The 26,319-nt window shown below is 42.6% G+C and overlaps 2 protein-coding genes across 5 annotated transcripts in view; one reads left to right on the top strand and one right to left on the bottom strand.

Annotated features, from left to right (window-relative positions):
* Positions 1 to 26,319, bottom strand: part of rnf41l (ring finger protein 41, like) — a 63,112-nt gene that overhangs the window by 33,598 nt on the left and 3,195 nt on the right. For 3 of the 4 annotated variants that reach the window (XM_041189930.1, XM_041189925.1, XM_041189926.1), the window contains exon 2: positions 15,354 to 15,476. In XM_041189930.1, coding sequence (XP_041045864.1) covers positions 15,354 to 15,387 — 34 coding nt within the window. In that variant the 5' untranslated portion in view covers positions 15,388 to 15,476. Of the gene's footprint in view, positions 1 to 14,885; positions 14,939 to 15,353; positions 15,477 to 26,319 lie in introns of those variants that run through there. The other variant, XM_041189928.1, reaches the window with a different exon arrangement.
* The window catches only part of rad54b (RAD54 homolog B), a 221,420-nt gene continuing 210,043 nt past the window's right edge, over positions 14,943 to 26,319 (top strand). Inside the window, exon 1 of the mRNA XM_041189921.1 lies at positions 14,943 to 15,011. The gene's annotated coding sequence lies outside the window, so the exon portion shown is untranslated. The remainder of the gene's footprint in view (positions 15,012 to 26,319) is intronic.

Here is a 26,319-nt window from a genome sequence, read left to right as displayed (position 1 = left end):
TCCTAAGTTGACCTTGAGTAATATAAACGATGATTCCACATGTTAAATAAAACAAAATCATTCCAATCATAATTATATTTTCACTTCCATCTTATAAAATACAAATTTTCTATAATATGCTGATGAACATGCCAGAAAGAATACTTAATCCTGACAGTAGAAATTCACTTCACCTGGTTTAACTATGGTAACAGTTTTAATTTAAAAATATCATCGAGGCAATACTGACTCGTATTTTAATGCACTTGCAGGGATCATAAAAAAGGTTTTATTCTACAATTGCCTCCATACTTCCAACGGCTCATCTAATAAGGCAAAAAAGATCAATTGTCATATCTTCAAATACACAGCTAGTTGTTCAGGGAGAAAACAATAAGCTATTCACATGAGCTAATCTCTTGGCACAAACCATATTCATATTATAGGTCAGCAGCTCTAAGTAAAAGATCCTCAGTAATTTTGCTGTTATGAAATAATCTAAAACTAAGCAGATTCATTATCTCGGAGTAATTTTCACATACAAGCAAGAAATACTATAATCACAAAGCAAAGGTAACAGAAGAGTTACTCAAGTGTGGGATATTTGTATTTCAGTCTACTCTGCTCTGCTCTAACTGGGCTTAGTTTAATGGCTTTTGATCAGTTGAATTTGCTACATGTTACATTTCCCATTGCAGACCTCTCTTAAGAATCCAAAGCCATGGACAGTTTCACTTTATTTTCTCCAAATCTTGTGAATCCTTCATTTAATAAAAATTAAAATCCTATCATTATTCAATAATAGAAAACCTCACCACTAGTGGGGGCAGGGGACATTGCTACAGGAGAAAGGGGCCAGTAGCAGCTTGTAACAGACTTGAAGATTAAAACCATCCTGAAGTTGGCAAAATCTACTGATGTAGCACTATCACTCTGTGGTGCTGCAGTACTTAGGCTACTACCTAAACATAGTTCATTTAAATATTTTGGGACTTTCTATATCCCTTAGCAATACTGGATGCCTGTTAAATGTTGGCGCTAATGGTGTCCAGTGCTACCAAGGCAACCAGGATGGAAAGCATGATGTATATATTACTCCATCATCACGCCCTCAGTTAAATATACTTGCCCATATTTGGGCATTCAGCAGAAGTGGCAGAAAAATTTGACAAAATCAAAAATGGGTGAAAACATGGTGTGATGAATCCCCAATCAATTGTTCTTTGCTTACAAATAGAAAGCTCTGTAGAGAAAATTTAAGAGTAAATAGATGCATGGGGTTCAAGAGGCTCGAATGATTATAGCATGTGGAAACCAGAGTAGTTCTGGTTGAAACAGAACCAGGAGCTTGAGCGGAAGTGAGTGAAACCAGCAAATCATCATTTCTGCCTTGGCAAAGTATAACTTTAGAAAGATCAAATTGTTTACTACCATGAATACAACAATTTGCATCTCATGCTTTTAACAACTGCAAATAAACCTAGTTAGTTAATTCCTCATTTAAGCAAAGCTGGAGTGTGGTGTGTCTTCAAGAGTGATTTGAAAAAAAGTAAAATGCTGAAGGCACAGCCAACTCAGCCTCTGTCGAAGGGTCATGAGGACTCGAAACGTCAACTCTTTTCTTCTCCGCCGATGCTGCCAGACCTGCTGAGTTTTTCCAGGTAATTCTGTTTTTGTTTCAGCCTCTCTCTTACTGCCTTGATTTTTTCTATATTTTTAGGGTCTGTCCCAAAAGATTACATGGCTGTAGGAGGGGAGGTAGACAAGGTGCCTCAGCTATGAGACTTGATGGCCCAACTGGTCTCATGTAGCCTGTATGAAAGCACTATAGGATATACCTGCAGGGGCAGAAAATGAGTGCTTGTAGCGTCTTGTGCATTCTTTTCCCCCATCGTCCTCTGTGCATCTCTAGCTTATCTCTCTCTTCTACTTCCAAAAATTTCCTCTTTTCTAGGTCACAGTCTCTTATATTCTGCTCCTATTTTTTTCATTCATCTCTCTTTTTCTCCACTTGCCTCTCCTCTAACTTCCCATGGAAATATGAAACCAGATTATGGCTCCAATATTCTGATGGTCACAGTAGGGGCAAGCATCAAGAGAGAGAAGGCGAGCTCAGATCAAGAAGGAATAGTGAGGCCAGAATATGCTAAAAAAGCTCCCATGATTTCTACGCTGCATAATACCTTCACTTTTCAAAATGAGAACAAATACAAGGAAATTGATAACTGAATTTTAGTAAAAGTGAGTTTTTTTTAACAAAGAGAAAGCAATATCAGTTACAATCCAGTATAAAGTTAATCACTAGTAGCCGCTTTGTTCAAGATTTCAGAAGAGTTGCAAGATCCATGCCATTTGAACACCAGTTAAAACTTATCTTACGTTCAACAGCTCCAAGATTGGCAAAATACCAACTGATTGAACAGGAAATTATAAACTGTGTTCACTACACACAATCATGTACAGCGCATCAAAAAGACAAAGACAGAGCTCTTCTCATTTCCTTAAGGCATTGGTTCCCACTGGTGTACAAATTTGGTGGTAGCTTTTCTTGTAAAACGATGGTTTGGGCTGTGGTGGTCAACTCTGTATTAAACATCACCTAGTGTGACTCTGGAGCTCAACTCTGGCATGGCAGTCTTTGTTGTCCTGCAGAGGAAGACAGTGGGTTGAAAAGGTGCACGATTCGCTAGCCTCTGTTTTTTTCTGGGGTCTCTTCTTGGCCAGCTGGGCTTTTGTTTCTGCTTGCCTCTCCCAAAGCCTTTCCAAACAGTCAACCTCCAGGGGTCATGGCTGTGAGCAACTGTCTCCAGTTGTCAGTCAATGTCTGCCATCTTCATATCTCTATTGCAGAAGTTCTTGTGGTGGAGGTTTGGAGACCCAGGAGGCCAATTCATCGTACAGAAGATCTCTGGGTATATTGCCATCTCCATCTGATAAGTATAGTTGAGCCAGAGCAGACGTTGTTGTCTGAACAATGAGTGTACACTGAGAATTATCAGGCTCCAAGACTTCTGAGCTGGTGATCTTGTCCTGTCAAGGGATGCTGAGGATATGTTTGAGACAGTGAAGGTGGAAGCTATTCAGCCTTTTCTCCTGCCTCGCATATGTTGAACACATCTCACCACTGTAGAGGAGCTGAGGATGCAGGCTTAATAGACTCATATGTGGTGCTCTTAGTCAGGTTGCCGTGTTCCACAATCTCTTGCTCAGCTTGCACATAAGGGCTGTAGCTTTTGCAACGCATGTGTTGATTTCAGCATTATGTGACAGATTGCTGTTGATTGTGGAGCCTAGTTAAACGAAGCTATTAACAATTGCCACCGTCACATTGTCAACGCTGATAGATAGCGGTATGGCAACATCCTGAATCATGTGTCTTCCTGTTGCTGACGGTCAAACCAAACTTTACAGGCCTGAGGCAGTCTGACCATTTGCCGCTAAAGTTGCTCTCAGTATGGAATGCAAAAGCAGCATCGTCAACATGAACCGTATTATGGGTAAGGTCAGCTATGCCGGGCCAAAATTGGAATTCTGCAGTGGGGTCAAACAGGATTCTATTTTGGCGCCAGCATTCTTTGGCATATTCTTCTCTTTGCTGCTATCATATGCCTTCAGGTCATCTACAGAGGATGTCTACTTACATACCAAAACTGACAGAAAGCTGTTTAACCTAGCTCACCTGAGATCCAAGACAAAGGTACGCCAAGTCATCAGATTCACAGAGACAGTAATTTGCAGAAGAAGTGGACATTCTTCATGTATGAGCCTAGAAAATTACGGATGACAGACTACGCAGCCATGGGAGGCATTACAGGCTAGCCTATGCACACTTGAAAAACCACATATGCATACTTTTTAGTAAGAGTTATTTGGTAGACCATAAGACATAGGAGCAGAAATTAGGCCATTCGGCCCATCGAGTCTGGTCCGCCATTCAATCATAGCTGATATGTTTCTCAACCCCTTTCTCCCGTCTTCTCCCTGTAACCTTTGATCCCCTTACCAATCAAGAACATATCTATCTCCGTCTTAAATACACTCAATGACCTGGCTTCCACAGCCTTCTGTGGCAATGAATTCCATAGATTCACCACTCTCTGGCTAAAGGAGTTTCTCCTCATCTATGTTCTAAAAGGTCTTCCCTTTACTCTGAGGCTGTGCACACGGGTCCTAGTCTCTCCTACTAATGGAAACATCTTCCCCACGTCCACTCTATCCAGGCCTTTCAGTATTCTGTAAGTTTCAATCAGATCCCCCCTCATCCTTCTAAATTCCATCGAGTGTAGACCCAGAGTCCTCAAATGTTCCTCATATGTTAAGCCTTTCATTCCTGGGATCATTCTCGTGAATCTCCTCTGGACCCTCTCCAGGGCCAGAACATCCTTCTTGAAGTACGGGGCCCAAAATTGCTCACAATATTCTAAATGCGGTCTGACCAGAGCCTTATAAAGCCTCAGCAGCACATCCCTGCTTTTATATTCTAGTCCTCTCGAAATAAATGCCAACATTGTATTTGCCTTCCTGACTACCTGCAAGTAAACCTTAAGAGAATCCTGGACTAGGACTTCCAAGTCCCTTTGCACTTGATTTCTGAATTCTCTCCCCGTTTAGAATATAGTCTATGCCTCTATTCTTCCTACCAAAGTGCATGACCTCACACTTCCCCACGTTATATTCCATCTGCCACTTCTTTGCCCATTCTCCTAACCTGTCCAAATCCTTCTTCAGCCTCCCTGCCTCCTCAATGCTACCTGTCTCTCCACCTATCTTTGCATCATCTGCAAACTTAGCCAGAATGCCCTCAGTTCCTTCATCTAGATCATTAATGCATAAAGTGAAAAGTTGTGATCCCAACACTGACCCCTGCGGAACTCCACTAGTCACCAGCCACCATCCTGAGAAGGAACCCCTTATCCCCACTCTCTGCCTCCTGCCAGACAGCCAATCTATGCATGCTACTACCTTGCCTCTAACACCATAGGCTCTTATCTTACTGAGCAGCTGCTTGTGCAGCACCTTGTCAAAGGTCTTCTGGAAGTCCAAGTAGATAACGTCCATTGGCTCTCCTTTGTCTAACCTACTCATTACCTCCTCAAAGAATTCTAACAGATTTGTCAGGCATGATCTCCCCTTAATGAAACCATGCTGACTTTGCCCTATTTTATCATGCACTTCCAAGTATTCTGAAATCTCATCCTTAATAACAGACTCTAAAATCTTACCAACGACCAAGGTCAGGCTAATTGGCATGTAATTTCCTGTCTTTTGCCTCACTCCCTTCTTAAACAGGGGGGTTACATTAGCGATTTTCCAGTCCTCTGGGACCCTCCCTGACTCCAGTGATTCCTGAAAGATCACCATTAACGCCTCCACTATCTCTTCAGCTATCTCCTTCAGAACTCTGGGATGTAATCCATCTGGCCCAGGTGATTTATCCACCTTTAGACCTTTCAGTTTTCCTAGCACCTTCTCCTTGGTAATGGCCACCATATTCACCTCTGCCCTCCGACTCTCTTGAACTTTGGGGATGTTACTTGTGTCTTCCACCGTGAAGACTGATGCAAAGTACCTATTCAGCTCCTCCGCCATTTCTTCGTTCCCCACTACTACTTCTCCAGCGTCATTTTCCAGCAGCCCAATGTCCACTTTTGCCTCTCTCTTACCCTTTATATATCTAAAAAAACTCTTGCAATCTTCTTTTATATTACTGGCTAGTTTACCCTCATATTTAATCTTCTCCATCCTTATTTCTTTTTTAGTTGTCCTCTGTTGGTCTTTGTAGACTTCCCAATCCCCTGGTTTCCCACTGCTCTTCGCCGAATTGTATGCTTTCTCTTTAGCAATTATGCTGTCCCTGACTTCCCTTTTCAGCCATGGTTGCCTCGTCCTCCCTTTAGTATGCTTCTTCTTCCTAGGGATGAATTTTTGCTGTGTCTCCCAAATTACTCCCAGAAACTCCTGCCATTGCTGTTCCACTGTCTTTCCTGCTAGGCTCATCTCCCAGTCAATTCTGGCCAGCTCCTCCCTCATGCCTCTGTAGTTGCCTTTATTCATCTGTAATACCATTACATCTGATTCCAGCTTTTTCCTCTCAAATTGCAGGATAATTCTATCATATTATGCTCACTTCCTCCTAAGGGTTCCTTCACCTTAAGCTCCCTTATCAAATCTGCTTCATTACACATCACTAAATCTAGAATTGCCTGTTCCCTAGTGGGTTCCACCACAAGCTGCTCCAAAAAGCCATCTCATAGACATTCTACAAATTCCTTTTCTCGGGATCCACTACCAAACTAATTTTCCCAGTTTACCTGCATATTGAAATCCCCCATGATAACTGTAACAGGAGCTGGTTGATCTTTCCTTTTAATAGATCACAGCAGCCAATTTTAACATAAAAGCAAAATACTGCAAATGCTGGAGATCTGAAGTAAAAAAACAAAGTGCTGGAAATACTCAGCAGGTCTGGCAGCATCTGTGGAGAGAGAAAAAGAGTTAATGTTTCAAAAAAATGACTTCTTCAGAAGCCAATTTTAACACCTTTGTTGCAAGGGAGGCAATGGCACAATGGCATTGTCACTGGACTAGTAATCCAGAGACCCAGCTTAACATTCGAATCCTGCCACAGCAGATGGTGATAAAAATTAAAAGTCTAATGATGCCCATGAAACAATTGTAGATTGTTGTAAAAACCCATCTGGTTCACTAATGCCCTTTAGGGAAGGAAACTTGTCGTCCATACCATTACTCCAGATACAGCAATCTGGCTGGCTCTTAATGCCCTAGCAAGCCACACAGTTGTAAAAAACTGCTACAATGAAACTGGACCTGCCTGCCACAAATGCGTCTGCACATGACAGTTTCAGTGGGAGTGACCACCGCACAGTCCTTGTGGAGACAAAATCCTGCCTTCACACTGAGGATATCCTCCATCGTGTTGTGTGACACTATCAACATGCTAAATGATAGATTTCAAACAGATCTAGCAACTCAAGACTGGGCATCCAAGAGACACTGTGGGCCAAAAGCAGCAGCAGAATTGTACTGAAACACAATCTGTAACCTCATGGGCCGGCATATCCCCCACTCTACCATTACCAAGCCAGGGGATCAACCATGGTTCAATGAAGAGTGCAGGGAGAGCATGCCAGGAGCAGCACCAGGCATACCTAAAAATAAGGTATCAATCTGATGAAGCTATAACTCAGGACTACTTGCATGCCAAACAGCATAGGCAGCAAATGATAGACAGAGCTAAGCTATCCCACAACCAACGGATCAAGTCTAAGCTCCGCAATCTTGCCAAATCCAGTCATGAATGGTGGAGGACAATTAAACAACTCACTGGAGGAGGAAGCACCATAAATATCCACATTCTCAACGATGGAGGAGCCCAACACATCAGTGCAAAAGATTGTATTGCTACAATCTTCAGCCAGAAGTGCCGAGTGGATGATCCATCGCAGCCTCCTCCAGAGGTCCCCAGCATCACAGATGCCAGTCTTCAGCCAATTCAATTCGCTCCAATGTGATATCAAGAAACAGCCGAAGGCAATGAACACTTCAAAGGCTAAGGGCCCTGACAACATTCCAGCAATAGTACTGAAGGCTTGTGCTCCAGAACTTCCCGCAGCAAAGCTGTTCCGGTATAGTTACAACACTGGCATCTACCCGGCTATATGGAAAATTGCCCAGGTACGTCCTGTACACAAAAAGCAGGACAAATCCAACCCAGCCAAGTACCGCCCCATCAGTCTACTCTTGAACATCAGCAATGTAATGGAAAGAGTCATCAACAGTGCAATCAAGTGGCACTTAGGTTTGGGATCCGGCAGGGCCACTCATCTCCTGACCTCATTACAGCCTTGGTTCAAACATGGACAAAACAGCTGAACTGAGGTGAGGTGAGAGTGACTGTCCTTGACATCAAGGCAGCACTTGACCGAGTGTGGTATCAAGGAGCCCTAGCAAAACTGGAGTCAATGGGAATCAGGGGGAAAACTCTCCACTGGTTGGAGTCATACCTAGCACAAAGGAAGATGATTATTGGAGGTCAGTCATCTCAGCTCCAGGACATCACTGCAGGAGTTCCTCAGGGCAGTGTCCTCGGCCCAAACATCTTTAGCTGCTTCATTAATGACCTTCCTTCCATCATAAGGTCTGAAATGGGGGTGTTTGCTGATAACTGCACAATGTTCAGCACCATTTATGACTCCTCAGATACTGAAACAGTCCATGTCCAAATGCAGCAAGACCTGGACAACATCCAGGCTTGGGCTAACAAGTGGCAAGTAACATTCACGCCACACAAATGTCAGGCAATGACCATCTCCACCAAGAGAGAATCTATCGCCCCTTGATGCTCAATGGCATTACCATCACTGAATCCCCTACTATCAACATCCTGGGGGTTACCATTGACCAGAAACTGAACTGGACTAGCCATATAGATACTGCGGCTACAAGGACAGGTCTGAGGCTAGGAATTGTGCTCGACTAACTCACCTCCTAAATCTCCAAAGCCTGTCCACTATCTACAAAGCACGAGTCAGGAGTGTGATGGAATACTCCCCTTTGCCTGTTGAGTGCAGCTCCCACAACACTCAAGAAGCTTGACACCATCCAAGACAAAGCAGCCCACTTGATTGGCATCACATCCACAAGCATTCACTCCCTCCACTACCGACGCACAGTAGCAGCAGTGTGTACCATCTACAAAATGCACTGCAGGAATTCACCAAGTCTACTTAGACAGCACCTTCCAAACCCATGACTACTACCATCTAGAAGGACAAGGGCAACAGATGGATGGGAACACAACTACCTGGAAGCTCCCCTTCAAGTCACTCATCATCCTGACTTGGAATTATATAGCCATTCCTTCACTGTCACTGGGTCAAAACCCTGGAACTCCCTTTCTAACAGCACCATGAGTGTACCTACACTACATAGACTGCAGCAGTTCAAGAAGGCAGCTCACCACCACCTTCTCAAGGGCAACTAGGGATGGGCAACAAATGCTGGTCCGTAGTGGTAGAGACAGAAAGATTGGGGGGGTGGGGGAGGTGGGCAATCAGAGACCATAGTCAGCAGCATCTGGGGTGTGTGTGTGTGTGTGGGGGGGGGGGGGCTGATCAGAAAGACTGGGGAAAGGGGGATGTGGGAGATCATGGTTCTGGGGTGGAGTGACCAATCCATGGGGTGGGTGTAGGAAGGACAGGAAAAAGGAGCTTAGCTAGATCCAGCAATCCTTAACTTCCTTTAGCTGCCAGGTTACATTTAAAATTAAGATTAAATCTCAGGCGCAAATATTTAAACGACAGTCGACCTCCTGTGTTACGTTTTTCTCTGACATAAATGTACCAATCACACACAAGGATCGGTGAATCAATTATGTGGGCTCTTGAAGATGAGTATATACAGATAATGTTCACTCGAAGGCTATTATACATTTAATCTCTACTCTGCTGCTTGCAAACTGATTAGAAGTCATGGAACAAATACATTACATCCTGTTGAGGTGTGTAATGATTGACAGCAGTTTAAGATGTGTTCCCTTAAAGGTATATGCACATCGTATCACAACATCCTGAAGTGTGTTACTTGCTTGCCCACCCATTCGCATCTCCAGTGAAACTGGAAGTGGGTGGGTTTTAAGATTATTTTAGCATCCAACCCAAGCCTACCAGTTTTGGGGGGTTAAAGTTCCCTTTTATATTCCTTTAATGGCCAACCTTTTCCTGTTTCTAGGTGATGGATAACTCCCATTCCCCTCTCCCCACTCCATCTCTGTCCTTCTCCCCTTTTTTGTACCTCCTCTGCTCTCTGATACCTCCTATTCCAATATCTTCTTCCTACCTTTTCCTTCCTTCCTTCTCCACCAGCATCCTTGCTCACCTTTACCTCTCTGCCCATCTCCCCCTCTTTTCCCTCCTTCACCTTCTTTTTCTTCTCCCTCTCTCCACATTGGTTTCAATATCTCCACCCTCTAACCCTTTAAAATAGAAATTTGCTTCAACCACGTGTATGCAAGGTTAATTAATTATGAGCAAATTTTATGACCTTTAACTAAGATGCTTTTGCACATCTTATGAAGGATCTTTCAGTGTAGTCACTGTAATAATAAAGGCAGGTTCAACCTTCAATTTGCACATAACAAGGTCCCACAAACAGCAAAGAAGTAACATCTAGATAGGCAGTTTTGACGATGTTGATGGAAGTACATACAAGATCCTGAGAGGGCTTGACACAGTAGATGCTGAGAGCATGTTTCCCCTTGTGGGACAGGCCAGAACTAGGGGACACAATTTAAAAATAAAAGGTCTTCCATTTAACACAGAGATGAGGAGAATCTTTTTCTCTCAGAGGGTCATGATTCTGCGGAACTCCCTTCCCTGGAGAATGGTAGAGGCAGGGTCATTGAATATTTGTACATCAGAGGTAGATAAATTATTGACTAACAAGGGAATCAAAGGGTATTGGGGGTACACAGAATAGTGGTGTTGAGGCCACAATCAGCAATAATCTTATTGAATGGCAGAGAGGGCTCAAGGGGCTGAATGGCCTACTCCTGCTCCTAATTCATATGTAAGAATTCCCATGCACTTCTTTGAATAGTGCTATGGAAGCCTCAGTTCAGTCTCCCATCTGAAAGATCGCCACTCTGATAGTACAGCACTCTCAGTACTGCATTGAACTGTCAGCTGGTAATATGTGCTCCAGTGTCTAGAGTCGAGTTTTAATCCACAATCTTCTGACTGAGATGCCGATGTATTGGAATTCAGCTAAGGTTGAAGAAGTTAATTTATTTGTTGACCTCCAATGGAGCGAGGAAATTTTTAAAAATATATTTTACAGGAATCAATCAAACACACACAATTCACTGTCTCTGGGGAGATCACTTAACATTATCTTTCCAAATCTTTTCACTTGCAATAAGCATTTCTCCATTCTTTCCACAACTCATCCCTGCCCTCTTACAATCATACAATCAGCAGCTTGGAAAATGTATCAGTATATACAAATCTTGCTCTTAGTACATAATCCAGTACAAATGTAAAACTATCTTAAAATTGAGAAAGCCAGTCGTTGACCTGAAATTCACAAGCAATTGTCACAGAATTTTAATGGCAAAGGCAGTGGCCATTCAGCCCATCATGTCTGCACCGTCTCTCCAAATGAGCATTCTGATCTAGCGCCATTGCCCTGCCTTTTCCCCGTACCCTTGCACATCGTTTCTATTCAAATAATCATCTAATGGCCTCTTGAATGCCTCGATTGAACCTGCCTCCACCACACTTCCAGGCAGTACATTCCAGACCCAAACCACTCGCTGTGTGAAAAAGTTTTTTTCCCGCATTACGTTTGCTTCTTTTGCAAAATCTGTGCCCTCTCATTCTTGATCCTTTTACAAGCGGGAACAGCTTCTCCTTATCTACTCTGTCCAGCCCTCTCATGATTTTGAACATTTCTATCAAATCCACCATCTTCTCTCCAAGGAGAACAGTCCCAACCTCTCCAATCCAACTTCATAAATGAAGTTTCTCAGCCCTGGAACCATTCTTGTAAACTTCTTCTGTACTCTCTCCAATGTGTTCACATCCTTCATATAATGTGGCACCCAGGACTGTACACAATACTCCAGCTGAGGTCTAATGAATGTCTTATATAAATTCAGCATAACCTCCTTGCTCTTGTACTCTATGCCCCTGTTGATAAAGCCCAGGATGCTGTATGCTTTTAAACTGCTCTTTCCATCTTTCCTGCCACTTTCAATGATTTATGCACATATACACCCAGGTCTTTCTGCTCCTGCACCTCCTTCAAAATTTAACCCCTAATTTTATATTGCCTGCCCATGTTCACCCTACCAAAGGAAGCCTTGGATTGATTTCAACAGTTTGAGTAGAGTTTGGCTTTGACTACTTTGAGTAGTGATCTTAAAGGCACAGACCAGATTTGCAGCTAAACATCACAATTCCACTCTAGACTACATGCAAGCAATGACGGGAGAACAGCTGGAACTGACTTTAAAAAATCCATTTTCTAACATGAAAAATGCAAGTAGGTGAATGTAAATGCCGGTAAATGTTCTAGGCTAACTTTCAAATTAAAACTGCTTTTGTGAAATGTTAACTGTCATATTATGGATTATATTTCAGCCAATATAATGATTTAAAATATAAGGTATTATTTTAATAGGTTCCTATAAATTGGTAATGACAGTACCTTTGTTAGCGAGTGGTTATTTATAGTATAATACCTATTAGATATGGTTGTATCTATATATTAGTGAGTGACTATATAACATACGAAATAACAAAAGTAGTCCATTCGGCCCCTTGAGCCTGCTCTGCCATTCAAAATGTTCATGGCTAATCTGTTTGTGTTGAGTTCCACATTCCCATGTACCCCCAATAGCCTTTGATTCCCTTGCCAAACAAGAATCTACATCTGCCTTTAAAAATATTCAATGACCCCGCCTCCACCGCCTTCTGAGGCAGAGTGTTCCAAAGTCACACAACCCTCAGAAATAATTTCTCCTCATCTCTGTCCTAAAAGTGTGACTCCTAATTTTAAAACAGTGCCACCCACAATAGGAAACATCATTTCCACGTCCACCTTGACACAGCCAGTCAGGATCTTATATACTTCAATCAAGTCACCCTTCACTCTTCTAAACTCCAGTGGAAACAAGCCCACCCTGTCCAACCTATTCTCATAAGACAACCGGCTCTTTCCAGGTGCCAATCTAATAAACCTCCTCTGAACCACTTCCAATGCATTTACATCCTTCTTTAAATAAGGAGATCAAAACTGCACACAGTATTTGAGATGTGGTCTCACCAATGTCCTGTGTAACTGAAGCATAACATCCTTACTTTTATGTTCAGCTCATCTCATAATCAAGGATAGCATTCCATTAGCCTTCCTGATCACATGCTGTACCTACATACTAACTTTTTGTGAGTCATGCACGAGAACACCTAGATCCCTCTGCACCTTGGAATTCTGCGGTTATTCTCCAATAAGTAATACTCTGCTTTTTTATTCTTCCTGCCAAAGCAAACAACTTCACATTTTCCCACATTATACTCTATCTGCCAAATTTTTTGCCCACTCACTCAACTTATGTATATCCATCTACAAACTGCTTATGTCTTCTTCACAACATACTTTCCTACCTATCTTTGCCTCATCTGCAAATTCAGCTACCATGCCTTCAATCCCCTCATCTAAGTCACTGATGCAAATTGTAAAAATGTGAGGCCCCAGCACAGACCCCTGCGGGACTTCACTTGTCATATCCTGCCAATGAGACAAAGACCCATTTATGCATACTCTGTTTTCTGCCAACCAGCCAATCTTCTATCCATGCTAATATGTTACCCCCTACATCATGAGCTTTTATTTTCTGCAATAATCTTTGATGTGGCACATTCTAAAATGCTTTCTGGAAATCCAAGCACAGCATGTCTACAGTCTTCCCTCTATCCACTGCACAGGTTACTCCTTCAAAGAGCTCTAATAAATTGGTTAAACATGATTTCCCTTTCATAAAACCATGCTGACTCTTCCTGATTACCTTGAGTTTTTCTAAGTGCCCAGCTATAACCTCTTTAATGATCGATCCTAACACCTTCCCCACAACAGATGTCAAGCTAACTGGCCTATAGTTTCCTGTTTGCTGCCTCCCTCCCTTCTCGAATAAAGGGGTTATATTTGCTACTTTCCAGTCTGATGGAACCTTTCCAGAATCTAGGGAATTTTGGAAAATTAATACCAACACATCTACTACCTCATTAGCCACCTCTTTTAAGACTCTAGGATGAAGTCCATCTGGGCCCAGAGACTTGTCAGCCTGCAGCTCAACCAGCCTGCTCCGTACTGCTTCCCTAGTGATTGTAATTTCACCAAGTTCCTCTCTTCCTTGCACCTCCCAATTTACAAATATTACTGGAATATTTTTTCTCTCCTCTATAGTGAAGACAGAAGCAAAATGTTTGTTCATTTCATCCACCATTTACTTATTATCTACTATTAACTCCCCATTGAAATTTAACCAGTTGTTGCAGTGGGATTTGAACCCATGTACCCAGAGCGCTAGCCTGGGCTTCAGCATCACTAGTCCAGTGACATTACCACTACACCATTTACACTCCATTAATTCTAGCCTCTTGCGCACCCCAATTTGAATCAGTGGCCACAACTTCAGTTACATGGCCCCCAAGCTCTAAGTACCTAGCCTACCTCACTTTCTTCCTTCATGTCACTCCTTAAAATTTTTTTTGACCAAGCTTTTGGTTATCTATCCTAATATCTCCTTACGTGACTCTGTGTCATATTCCATTTTATAGTGAAGCACCTGGAGACGTTTTATTACATTAAAAGGAGCTATATAAATTCAAGTTGGCATTGTTAAAACCTATGGTATCTGTAACTTTTTCCGAGCTAACAAAAAGTCACAGACATGAAACGTTAACTGTTTTTCTCTCCCTCCAGATGCTGCCTGACTTGCTGACTCTTTCCAACATTTTTTGTTTTCATTTCGGATTTCCAGGGGCCGCGGCAGTTCACCTTTTGTACCGGGCCATGAGATAGTCACGAATAAATCCAATAAGGAATTCATGAGAAGTTTTACTCAGTGTGGGCATAATGTGGGACTTGGCAGTACACGGAGTGGGGCTGAGGCGAATGACAAAATGAATATGGGGGAAGCAAAACAAATCCATAGAGCAGAAAAGAACGGAAGGATTATGTTGGTAAAGCTTCCCTGGAGCATAAACACCAACTTAAACCTGCGGGGGCCCATTAGCCTGTTGCTATGTTATAAATTCTTTATCATCCAATAATTTTAATCGATATCTGTGCATTGTATATCAAGTTTAAGCATACAGAATCAGTACCTCTCCCGTTCCGCTTCTCAATTTGCGTCGCTCAGCAACCACTGCCGTAAAATGCCGGAAACCAGTTGCCTGCTGCACTTTACGCCTTTTGTTGTCAATGGTAACTCAGCAATTGGTGCATGAACTGTAAGTTCGATGATCGACGGGTAACTGCTTTTAAACCCGGTGATTTCACTGCTCCAAGATGCGGAGCAGGGAAGGTCATCGTTACCACTAATGATTTTTACTGCTGTTCATCGCTGGGACTTTTTAAAATTAACTCATTTCTCGGCGAGAAGTTGAAAATGTTGCACTCGCCACGAGAGATTTGTTGAAAGCCTAAAACCGTGTTCCTATCATTTAGATTCTGTTACACTGACGTTAATGAAGGCAATTATCACATCTGCCCATTATTTTGTAACAAATTGAGATATTTTAAATATTATACTCGACTTGACAGACATATACAGGGCAGCAATATTAAAGTACCTGCTAATCCAATGAATCCTGCATCAACCACCATTTTCTCCTATCACACTGAGCAGGGATTGCATTTTAAGAATCTCAGTTAACTTCCTATTCCGTAGGATTTTCAGTTAGCCAGAGTAATAGCTAAACGGAACAACAAAAAATACTTTACATTAATGTAACATCTTTAAAATAAATATGGAAAATTAATGCAAGGACAGAAAGGGAAAGATGGAGTGTCCAAAGGCTTGCATGGTTGAGATTTTTTAAAGGAAACAGATGAAGGACTTCAGGGGTGAAATTCCAAAGAACCCGCTACCACTAGTGGAGGGACAATAGAAGGAGGTTGCATAGCCGAATCAGAAGAAATAAATGTTTATCATTGGAAGATATGTACAAATGAAGGAGGTTACAGAAGTATGGTGAGACAGGGGCCTAAACAAATTATAATATGAGCACAAGAATTTGAAATTTAACACATTAGGGTATGGGAAGCCAAATGTGTGTTCGTAGGTTGGAGGTAATGATTGATTGAGACACGGTGTATAGAGCTTGTGTACAGCTGTTGTTTATGGAAAAGTATTGTAGTAATGTTTTATGTTATTGAAGATACGTATAGGCGATTCAGTGATTTGGGCAATTGGAGAGAATTTGGAGTCTGAAATTATGCTGAGAGTGAAACAGGACACCCAGATTGTGAACAGTCTGGTTGAAGTGATAGAAGAATTCATAGAAACAAAGGTAGATTAAAAGCATGAAATGAATAATATGCTGAGATTCGTGTAGCACCAAATTACTTGAAAAGTTTTAACATCATATGGATGGAGATGAGGGTGTTTTAAGAGGGAAAAGAAAAAAGGAGTGGGATTCAACTTTGTATTGTAAAATGACAAAAAATATAAGGAGTAGCTGGTAAATGCATTTATACAAAGACTTGAAGATAGAAATCACCTATTGTGCATAATCATGTGATGACTTTGTTTCACTAAATCTTTGAAAAATGAATTTGAGAAGATGGTAAATAAATTGTTCATTTATCTAAAAATGCAAATTCCCATCACACCTTACATGCTAAGCCAGCATCCATATTTACTCATTAATATGTCAAGCACATTTCTACACCTAGCATCTTTTGATGATTTCAAGCTTGCAGTCTACTTAACTCCAAATGTAATTAAATCACACAGACAGAACCACCTATAATTACACCCATAAACCCGCTATACAAAAACCAGAAAAATATTATGAAAATTATTATACTTTCATCACAAAACCATTCCTTTTAGTATAGACTCTCAGTTCTGTGCATACATATTTCTGGTATCTCTAGCAATCTCTTCTCTTCTAATGCTTGCACTATTGCCTCAGGAATCCATCTTTAGCCTCCCTCTTCAGCATCTGCATGCTACTTATTTACAACACCATCCTCAGACATGGGAATAGCTTCCTCAAATAGACTGTCTATCTAATCATGGCCAGAGAATTACCTTAAATGGCTTCTCGTCCTATTCCTGCTCCCAAGAACCTATCCTTGGTTGCCTCCTATATCTCATCTACATGCAGCCCCTCAGCAACATCATTTGAAAACACAGTGTTGGTTCCCTCAAGCATGCTGACTCCACCCAGCCCTACCTCATCACTGCGTCAGTTGTCCCCTCATCTGCTTCCAAACTGTCAGAATGCTTGTATGATATCTAGTAATCGATCACCAGAAATTTCCTTCAACTAAATATTGGGAAGAATGAAGCCATTGTCTTCGGTCTCTAGTCAACAGTCCACCTTTTGTATATAAACCAATGCTAACAGGTTTTAAGTTAAACATCTTAAAAAAGATAATAAATGCCCCATTCTAAAAGGTGCACTACTGATAAACTATAACAAAAAAATCCCGAAACTTTAAAGGAAACCTAACAAATTAAAGTGGCATTCCCAGGGGTGATGATGCACTCTAGTGCCTCTGTAAATATACATTGTAAATATTACCTTTTTTGGCAAGTGTACTGTGCTAGAAAAAACTGATCTGTATTGCAATTAAAGTAATGTCAAATTTGAACTGTTATATAATATACTTGGTGAAGGGGTGTTGGACTACTTGATGAGCCTAAGGACAGTTAGTGCCGCCTTCAATTTCTGTAATCAGAGGAGCCTGTGTTTAACATTTATGCTAAGTGTGAGAGGTTCCAACCCCTCTTTCATTATGAGTGGGCGGCTCCTCAACCTCTGGCTTCACGTCAGTCCCACACCTGATCTTTGGCCGATTCGGAGGGGAGCAGCCAGATTGAAGGACCTCCTCATGGAACTGATCTTGGTCCTGGCTGAGCTGGCCATCAACAGGTCTGGGCAGCAGGCCATTGTTCTGCCTGACTACCTGGCTCTCTTCCACGGCTATGTCCACGGTGAGATGTCCTTGGCAAGGGAGTACGCAATGTCTGCCAGTGCGTTAGAGCCCTTCTATATTACTGATGATGATTTCACCAATGTACATTGTACATTAATGTATACATGTCAAACATTCTCTGGTACATAAAGCCTGAGAGGTTTTACATGGTTTCCAGCATCTTGGTAAATGAAATACTGGCCTTTATTACAAGGAGGATGGAGCATAAAAGTTGGCAAGTCTTGCTACAACTGTATAGGGCATAGGATAGATCATACCTAGAGTATTGTGTACATTGTTGGTTTATGTACTTAAGGAGGGATATATTTGCATTGGAAGTAGTTCAGAGAATGTTCTCTAGGCTGATTCCTGGGATGAAGGGGTTCACTTAGGAACATAGGAGCATGGGTAGGTCATTCAGCCCCATGAGCCTGCTCGGGCATTTAACCAGATCATGGCTGATCTTCTACCTCAATGCCATCTTCCCAAACTATCCCTGTATCCCTTTATGTCATCTGTATCTAGAAATCTATTGAGCTCTGCTTTCAACAGAGAAGCATACGAATTAGAGTAACCACTCGGCTCCTTGAGCCTGCACCGCCATCCGGTAATATCATGGCTGATCTAATTGCAACCTTAACTCCACATTCTCAACCTCAACTCCACAACCCCACATACTCTGATAACCTTTCACCATCTTGCTTATCAAGAATCTATCTACCTCTGCCTTAAAAATATTCAAAGACTCTGCTTCAACCACCTTTTGAGGAAGAGAATTCCAAAGATTCACCACCCTCAGACAAAAAAATTCTCCTAATCTCTGTCTTAAATGGGCAACCCCTTATTTTTAAACAGTGACCCCTTGTTCTAAATTCTTCCACAAGAGGTAACATCCTTTCCACATCTACCCTGTCAAGACCCCTCAGGATCTTATATGTTTCAATCAAGTCGCCCCTTACTCTTCTAAACTCCAATGGATACAAGCCTAGCCTGTGCAATCTTTCCTCATAAGACAACCCTCCCATTTCAGGTATTAGTCTAGTAAACCTTCTCTGAACTGCTTCCAATGCATTTACATCCTTCCTTAAATAAGGAGACCAATACCATACACTGTACTCCAGATGTGGTCTTACCAATGCCCTGCATAACTGAAGGATGACCTTTCTACTTTTGGATTAAATTCCCATTGCAATAAACAATAACATTTTATTAGCTATCCAAATTACTTGCTGTACCTGCGTACTAACCTTTTATAATTCATGAACTAGGACACCCAGATCCCTCTGCATCTCAGAGCTCTGAAATCTCTCACTATTTAGATAATATGCTTCTTTTTTATTCTTCCTATCAAGATGGACACATTCTACTCCATTTGCCAGATCTTTGCCCACTTCACAAGTTACTTTCCTATCTATCTTTGTGCCATAAGACAATAAGACGTAGGAGTTTAAGTAGGCCATTCAGCCCATCAAGTCTGCTCCGCCATTCAATGAGATCATGGCTGATCTGATAATCCTCAATTCCACTTTCCTGTCTTTTCCCCGTAGCCCTTTATTCCCTTACTGATTAAAAATCTGTCTATCTCAGCCTTGAATATACTTAACGACCCAATCTCTACAGCCCTCTGTGGTAAAGAATTCCACAGATTCACTGCACTCTGAGAGAAGAAATTCCTCCTCATCTCTGTCTTAAATGGGCGACCCCATACTCTGAGATTATGCCCTTTGGTCTTAGACTCTCCCACAAGGGGAAACAAACTCTCAGCATCTACCCTGTCAAGCCCCCTAAGAATCTTATATGTTTCAATAAGGTCACCTCTCATTCTTCCAAACTCCAGTGAGTACATGCCCAACCTATTCAATCTCTCCTCATAAGAAAATCCCTCCATCCCCCGAATCAACCTAGTGAACTTTCTCTGGACCGCCTTCAATGCCAGTATATCTTTTCTTAGGTAAGGGGACTAAAACTGTTCACAGTATTCTAAGTGTGGTCTAACTAGTGCCTTGTATAGTTTTAGCAAGACTTCCCTATTTGTATACTCCATTCCCTTTGAAATAAAGGCCAACATTCCATTTGCCTTCCCTATTACCTGCTGAACTTGTATGCTAGCTTTTTGTGATTCATGAACGAGGACCCCCAAATCCCTCTGTGCTGTAGCATTCTGCAATGTTTCTCCATTTAAATAATATTCAACTCCTCTATTCTTCCTGCCAACATTATATTCCATCTGCCAAGTTTTTTCCCACTCACTTAACCTATCTATATCCCTCTGTAGTCCACTTGCCTTCCGACCTATTTTTGTGTCATCTGCAAACTTGGTGATCATACATTCACTTCCTTCATCCAAGTCATTAATATATATTGGAAATAATTGTGGCCCTAGCACTGATCCCTGTGGCATTCCACTAGTTACAGGTTGCCATCCTGAAAATGCCCCCCTTACCCCAACTCTCTGTCTTCTATTAGTTAGCCAATCCTCTATCCATGCTAATATACTACCCCCAACACCATGGGCTCTTATCTTATTAAGTAACCTTATGTGCATCAGCAAATTTAGCAACCATACCTTTGGACCTTCATCCAAGTCATTTATATAAATTGTAAAATGTTGAGGCCTCAGCACTGATCCCTGTGGCACAGCACTCGTTACATCTTGCCAACCAGAAAATGACCCATTTTTGCCTACTCTCTGTTTCCTGTTAGCTAGCCAATCTTCTATCCATGCCAATATGTTCTCCCTACACCATGCACTTTCATTTTCTGCAATAACGTTTGATGTGGCACTTTAATCAAATGCCTTCTGGAAATCTAAGTACAGTACATCCACTGGTTCCCCTTTATCCATAGCACATGTTACTTCTACAAAGAACTCCAAAAAATTGGTTAACCATGATTTCCTGCTCACAAACAATGTTGACTTTAAAATTAAAGTAAAACACTATGGATGCTAGAAATCTGAAATACAATCAAAATGCTGGAAAAACTCAGCAGATCTGGCAGCATCTGTGGAGAGAGTCATACGGACTCGAAATGTTACCTCTGTTTCTCTCTTCACGGATGCAGCCAGACCTGCTGAATTTTTCCAGCATGTTCTGTTTTTATATACTATGTTGACTCTGTCTGATTAACTTGAATTTACTTATGTACTCTGCTATAATGTCTTTAAAAATAGCGTCTAACATTTTCCCTCTGACAGATGTTAAGTTAACTGGCCTGTAGTTTCATGCTTTTTGTCTCTCTGGTGGTGGTGTTCCCATCTATCTGCTGCCCTTGTCCTTCTAGATGATAGTGGTCGTGAGTTTGGAAGGTGCAGTCTATGGAGCCTTGGTGAATGTTTGCAATGCATCTTGTAGGTGCTATAAACTGCTGGTACTTTATGTCGGTGGTGGAGGGAGTGAATGTTTGTGGATATGGCGCCAATCAAGCGGGCTGCATTGTCCTGCATGGCATCGAGCTTCTTGAGTGTTGAGAGAACTGCACTCATCTAGGCAAGTGGGGATTATTCCATCACACTCCTGACTTGTGCCTTGTAGATGGTGGACAGGCTTTGGGGAGTCAGGAGGTTAGTTGTTTGTCACAGGATTCTTCGCCTCTGACCTGCTCTTGTGGCCACAGTATTTATATGGCTAGTCCAGTTCAGTTTCTGGTCAATGGTATCCCCCAGGATGTTGTTAGTGGAGGATTCGGTGATGGTAATGCCATTGAATGTCATGGGGCAATGGTTAGATTCTCTCTTGTTGGAGATGGTCATTGCCTGGCACTTGTGTGGTGCGAATGTTACTTTCCATGTATCAGCCCAAGCCTGGATATTGTCCGGATCTTGCTGCATTTGGATATGGACTGCTTCAGTATCTGAGGAGTTGCAAATAGTGCTGAACGTTGTGCAATTATCAGTGAACATCCCCACTTCTGACCTTATGATGGAAGGAAGGTCATTAATGAAGCAGCTGAAGATGGTTGGGACCAGGACATTACCCTGAGGAACTCCTGCACTGATGTCCTGGAGCTGAGATGACTGACGTCCAACAACCACAACCATCTTCTTTTGTGCTAGGTATGACTCTAACCAGTGGAAAGTTTTTTTTATTCATTCACAGGGTGTGGGCTTCGCTGGCTGGGCCAGCATTTATTGCCCATCCCTAGTTGCCCTTGAGAAGGCGGTGGAGAGCTGCCTTCTTGAACCGCTGCAGGCCATGTGGTGTAGGTACACCCACAGTGGTGTTAGGAAGGGAGTTCCAGGATTTTGACCCAGCGACAATGAAGGAATGGTGATATATTTCCAAGTCAGGATGGTGAGTGACTTGGAGGGAAACTTTCAGGTGGTGGTGTTCCCATCTATCTGCTTTCCCCCTGATTCCCATTGACTCCAGTTTTGCTCAGGCTCCTTGGTGCTACACTCGGTCAAGTGCGGCCTTGGTGTCAAGGGCAGTCACTCTCACCTCACCTCAGGAGTTCAGCTCTTTTGTCCATGTTGAACCAAGGCTGTAATGAGGTCAGGAGCTGAGTGGCCCTGATGGAACCCTGGCGTCAATGAGCAGGTTATTGCCAAGCAAGTGCCGCTTGATAGCACTGTTGATGACTCCTGCCATTAATTTACTGATGATTGAGAGTAGACTGATGGGACGGTAATTAGCTGGGTTGGATTTGTTTTGTGTACAGGACATACCTAGGCAATTTTCCACATAGCCTTTCTGCATTTACCTTCTCCATGACTTGTCAAAGACCTCTAAACCTGCTGGACCTTTAAACCTAACTGGTTTACAGCAGCTAGTGCCATAAAAAGGGGCCACTTTACTTGCTTACTTACCTGCAACCCTACAGCCCTCGATGCTAGGCCCGGGCACAAGCTGCTGCTCAGATCTCACCCCGCCTAAGTCAGAAGGTCGTATGAGAGAGGAATGGCTGGATAGTAAGAACTATCGAGTGGAGTGGGAATCCAACTCAATTGCAACTCCATCGGACGTTATGGCCCGCTATCTTTAACTTTTTTAGCTAAACACAGATAGTGGTCCTCTTCTTGGAACTTTTCTTTCTCGTTGAAATGTATATATTCTGTGTATTCTGAAATGTTCCTTTAAATGACTGCTGCTGCATCTCTATTGACCTATCCCTTAATCTAATTTGCCAGTTCACTTTAGCTATCTCTGCCTTCATGCCCTCATAATTGCCCTTATTTAAGTTTAAAATACTAGTCTTGGACTCACTCTTCTCTCCTTCAAACTGAACGTAAAATTCAGTCATATTATGATCACTGTCATCTAGGGGTGCCTTCATGATAATATCATTAATTGACAACTTGAACATACTCAATGACTAAGCCCCCACAGCCCTTTGGGGTAGACAATTCCAAAGATTCGCCACCCTCTTGACTGAAGAAATTCCTCCTCAGCTCGGTCCTAAATGGCCTACCTCTTATTCTGAGACTGTTTTCCGTGGTTCTAGACATCCCCCGCCAACCAGGGGAAACATCCTCCCTGCATCCACCACGTCGAGCCCTGTAAGAATTTTGCTCACTTAAATTAGATCACTTCTCATTCTTCTAAACTCCAGAGATACAGGCCCAGACTCTTCAATCTTTCCTCACAGGACAACCGCGCCATCCCAGGAATTAATCTGGTGAACCTTTGTTGCACTCCCTCTATCCTTCCTTAGATAAAGCAGACCAAAACTACACACAATACTCCAGGTATGGTCTCACCAAGGCGCTATACAACTGCACCAAGACTTACTTACTCCTATACTCAAATCCCCTTGCAATAAGGATTAACATATCATTTGCCTTCCTAATTGCTTGTTGCACCTGCATGATAGCTTTCAGTGACTTATGGACAAGCACACCCAGGTCCCTTTGGACATTAACATTCCCCAATCCCTCCACATTAAAAAAACACTCTCCATTTCTGTTTTTCCTACCAAAGTGGATAACTTCAAATTTTTCCACGTTATATTGCATCTGCCATGTTCTTGCCCACTCACTTAGTCTGTCTAAATCTCCTTGAAGCCTCTTTGTGTCCTTCTCATAACTCACATTTCCACCAAGTTTTGTGTTATTCTCAAACTTGGAACCATTGCATTTGGTCCCCAATTATTGATATATATTGTGAATAGCTGGGGCTCAAGTACTGATCCTTGTGATACCCCACTAGTCACAGCCTACCACCCTGAGAATGATCCATTATCCCTACTCTGTTTTCTGTCTGTTAACCAATTCTTAATCCATTCTAGTACGTTATCCTCAATCCCATGAGCTCTTATGAGGAAAGATTGAGTAGAGAGCCAGAGAAGTGGTGATGTAGTGGTATTGTCACAGGACTAGTAATCCAGAGACCCAGGGTAATGTTCTGGAGACCCAAGTCCAAATCCCATTGTATCAGATGGTGGAATTTGAATTCAAATTCAATAAAAAAAATCTGGAAATAAAAGTCTAACGATGACCATGAAACCATTGACAATTGTCGTAAAATCCATCTAGTTCACTAACGCCCTTTAGGGAAGGAAATCTGCTATCCTTACCTGGTCTCTCATTGTGGTTGACTCTTAAATGCCCTCTGAAATGGCCTAGCAAGCCACTCAGTTGTAACAAACCACTAAAAAGGCAATAAGGAATGAAACTGGACAATCTACCTGGCATTGACCTAGGCACTGGAAACGACAATGGCAAACTCAGTTCTGTCGACCCTGCAAAGTCCTCCTTACTAACATCTGGGGGCTTGAGCCAAAATTGAGAGAGCTGTCTCACAGATTAGTCAAGCAACAGCCTGACATGGTCATACTCACGGAATCATACCTTGCAGATTATGTCCCAGACATTACCATCACCATCCAGCAGAGATGGGAGCACAATTGGGAGGAAGTTACCCTGGGAGTTCTCAACATCGACTCTGGACCCCATGAAGTCTTATGGCATCAGGTAAAACATGGGCAAGGAAACTTCCTGCTCATTACCACCTACCACCCGGACCCGCCAATGCGGAAAATTGCCAAGGTATGTCCTGTCCATAAAAAGCAGGACAAATCCAACTACTACAGACCAAGCTGGCCAAGTCCTAAAGGGCAAAGCTGCTAGACTGGCTCTGCGACAGCTGGTGAGGGAACCAACAAGAGGGAAAAAACAACTTGAACTCATCCTCACCAACCTTCCTGCTGCAGAAGCATCTGTCCATGATAGTATTGGTAGGAGTGACCACTGCACTGTGGAGGTGATGTCCCGTCTTCACATTGAGGTTACCCTCCATCGTGTTGTGTGGCACTATCATCGTGCTAAATGGGATAGATTTTGAACGGATCTAGCAACTCAAGACTGGACATCCATGCCCAAGACTGGCCATGGGCCATCAGCAGCAGCAGAATTGTACTCAAACACAATCTGTAACCTCATAGCACTGGAAATCTCCCCCAATCTACCATCCCAGCAAGTCAGAGGATCAACCCTGGTTCAATGAAGAGTGCAGGAAGGGGTAGCACCAGGCATACCTAAAAATGAGGTGCCAACCTGGGTGAAGACACAACTCAGGACTGCTTGTGTGCTAAACAGTGTAAACAGCATGCAATAGACAGACCAAAGCAATTCCACAACCAACAGATCACATCTAAGCTCTGCAGTCTTGCCACATCCAGTCGTGAATGGTGGCAGACAATTAAACAGCTCACTGGAGGAGGAGGCTCCACAAATATCCCCATCCTCAATGATGAAGGAGCCCGGCATATCAGTGCAAAAAAGAGGACTGAAGCATTTGTAAAAATCACTCACCATCCTGACTAGGAAATATGTTGCTGTTCCTTCACTGTCACTAGGTCAAAATCATGGAACAGCCTTCCTAACAGAACTGTGGGTGGACCTACACCACATGGACTTGAGCGGTTCAAGAAGGCAGCTCAGCACCACCTTCTCAAGGGCGACTAGGGAATGGGCAATAAATGCTAGCACAGCCAGCGAAGCCCACATCTTGTTAATGAATTTTTAAAAAATCTTCAGCCAGAAGTGCCGAGCAGATGATCCATCTCGGCCTTCTCCAGAGGTCCACAGCCTCACAGATGCCAGTCTTCAGTCAATTTGATTCAGTCCATGTGATATCAAGAAACTGCTGAAGGCACTGGAAACTGTAAAGCCTATGGGCCCTGACAATATTCCAGCAATGGTACTTAAGATTTGTGCTCCAGAACTTGCTGCGCCGCTCGCCAAGCTGTACCAGTACAGTTACAGCACTGACACCTACCCAGCAATGTGGAAAATTGCCCAGGTATGTCCTATCCACAAAAAGAGGGACAAGTCCAACCCAGCCAATTACTGCCCCATCAGTCTACTCTCGATCATTAGTAAAGTGATGGAAGGGATCATCATCAGTGCCATCAATTGGCACTAGCTTAGCAGTAATCTGCTCACTGATGATCATTTTGGGTTCTGCCAGGGTCACTCAGCTCCTGACTTTATCATAGCCTTGGTTCAAACATGGACAAAAAAGAGCTGAACTCCAGAGGTGAGGTGAGAGTGAGGTGAGAGTGACTGCTCTTGACTTCAAAGCATCATTTGACTTAGTGTGGCATCAAGGAGCCTGAGCAAAACTGGAGTCAACAGGAATCAGGGGATAAACTCGCCATTGGTTGGAGTCA

This window comes from Carcharodon carcharias, chromosome 6 (assembly GCF_017639515.1).
Source record: "Carcharodon carcharias isolate sCarCar2 chromosome 6, sCarCar2.pri, whole genome shotgun sequence".
Lineage (NCBI taxonomy): Eukaryota > Metazoa > Chordata > Chondrichthyes > Lamniformes > Lamnidae > Carcharodon > Carcharodon carcharias.
This window is presented reverse-complemented; position numbering and strand designations above follow the sequence as displayed.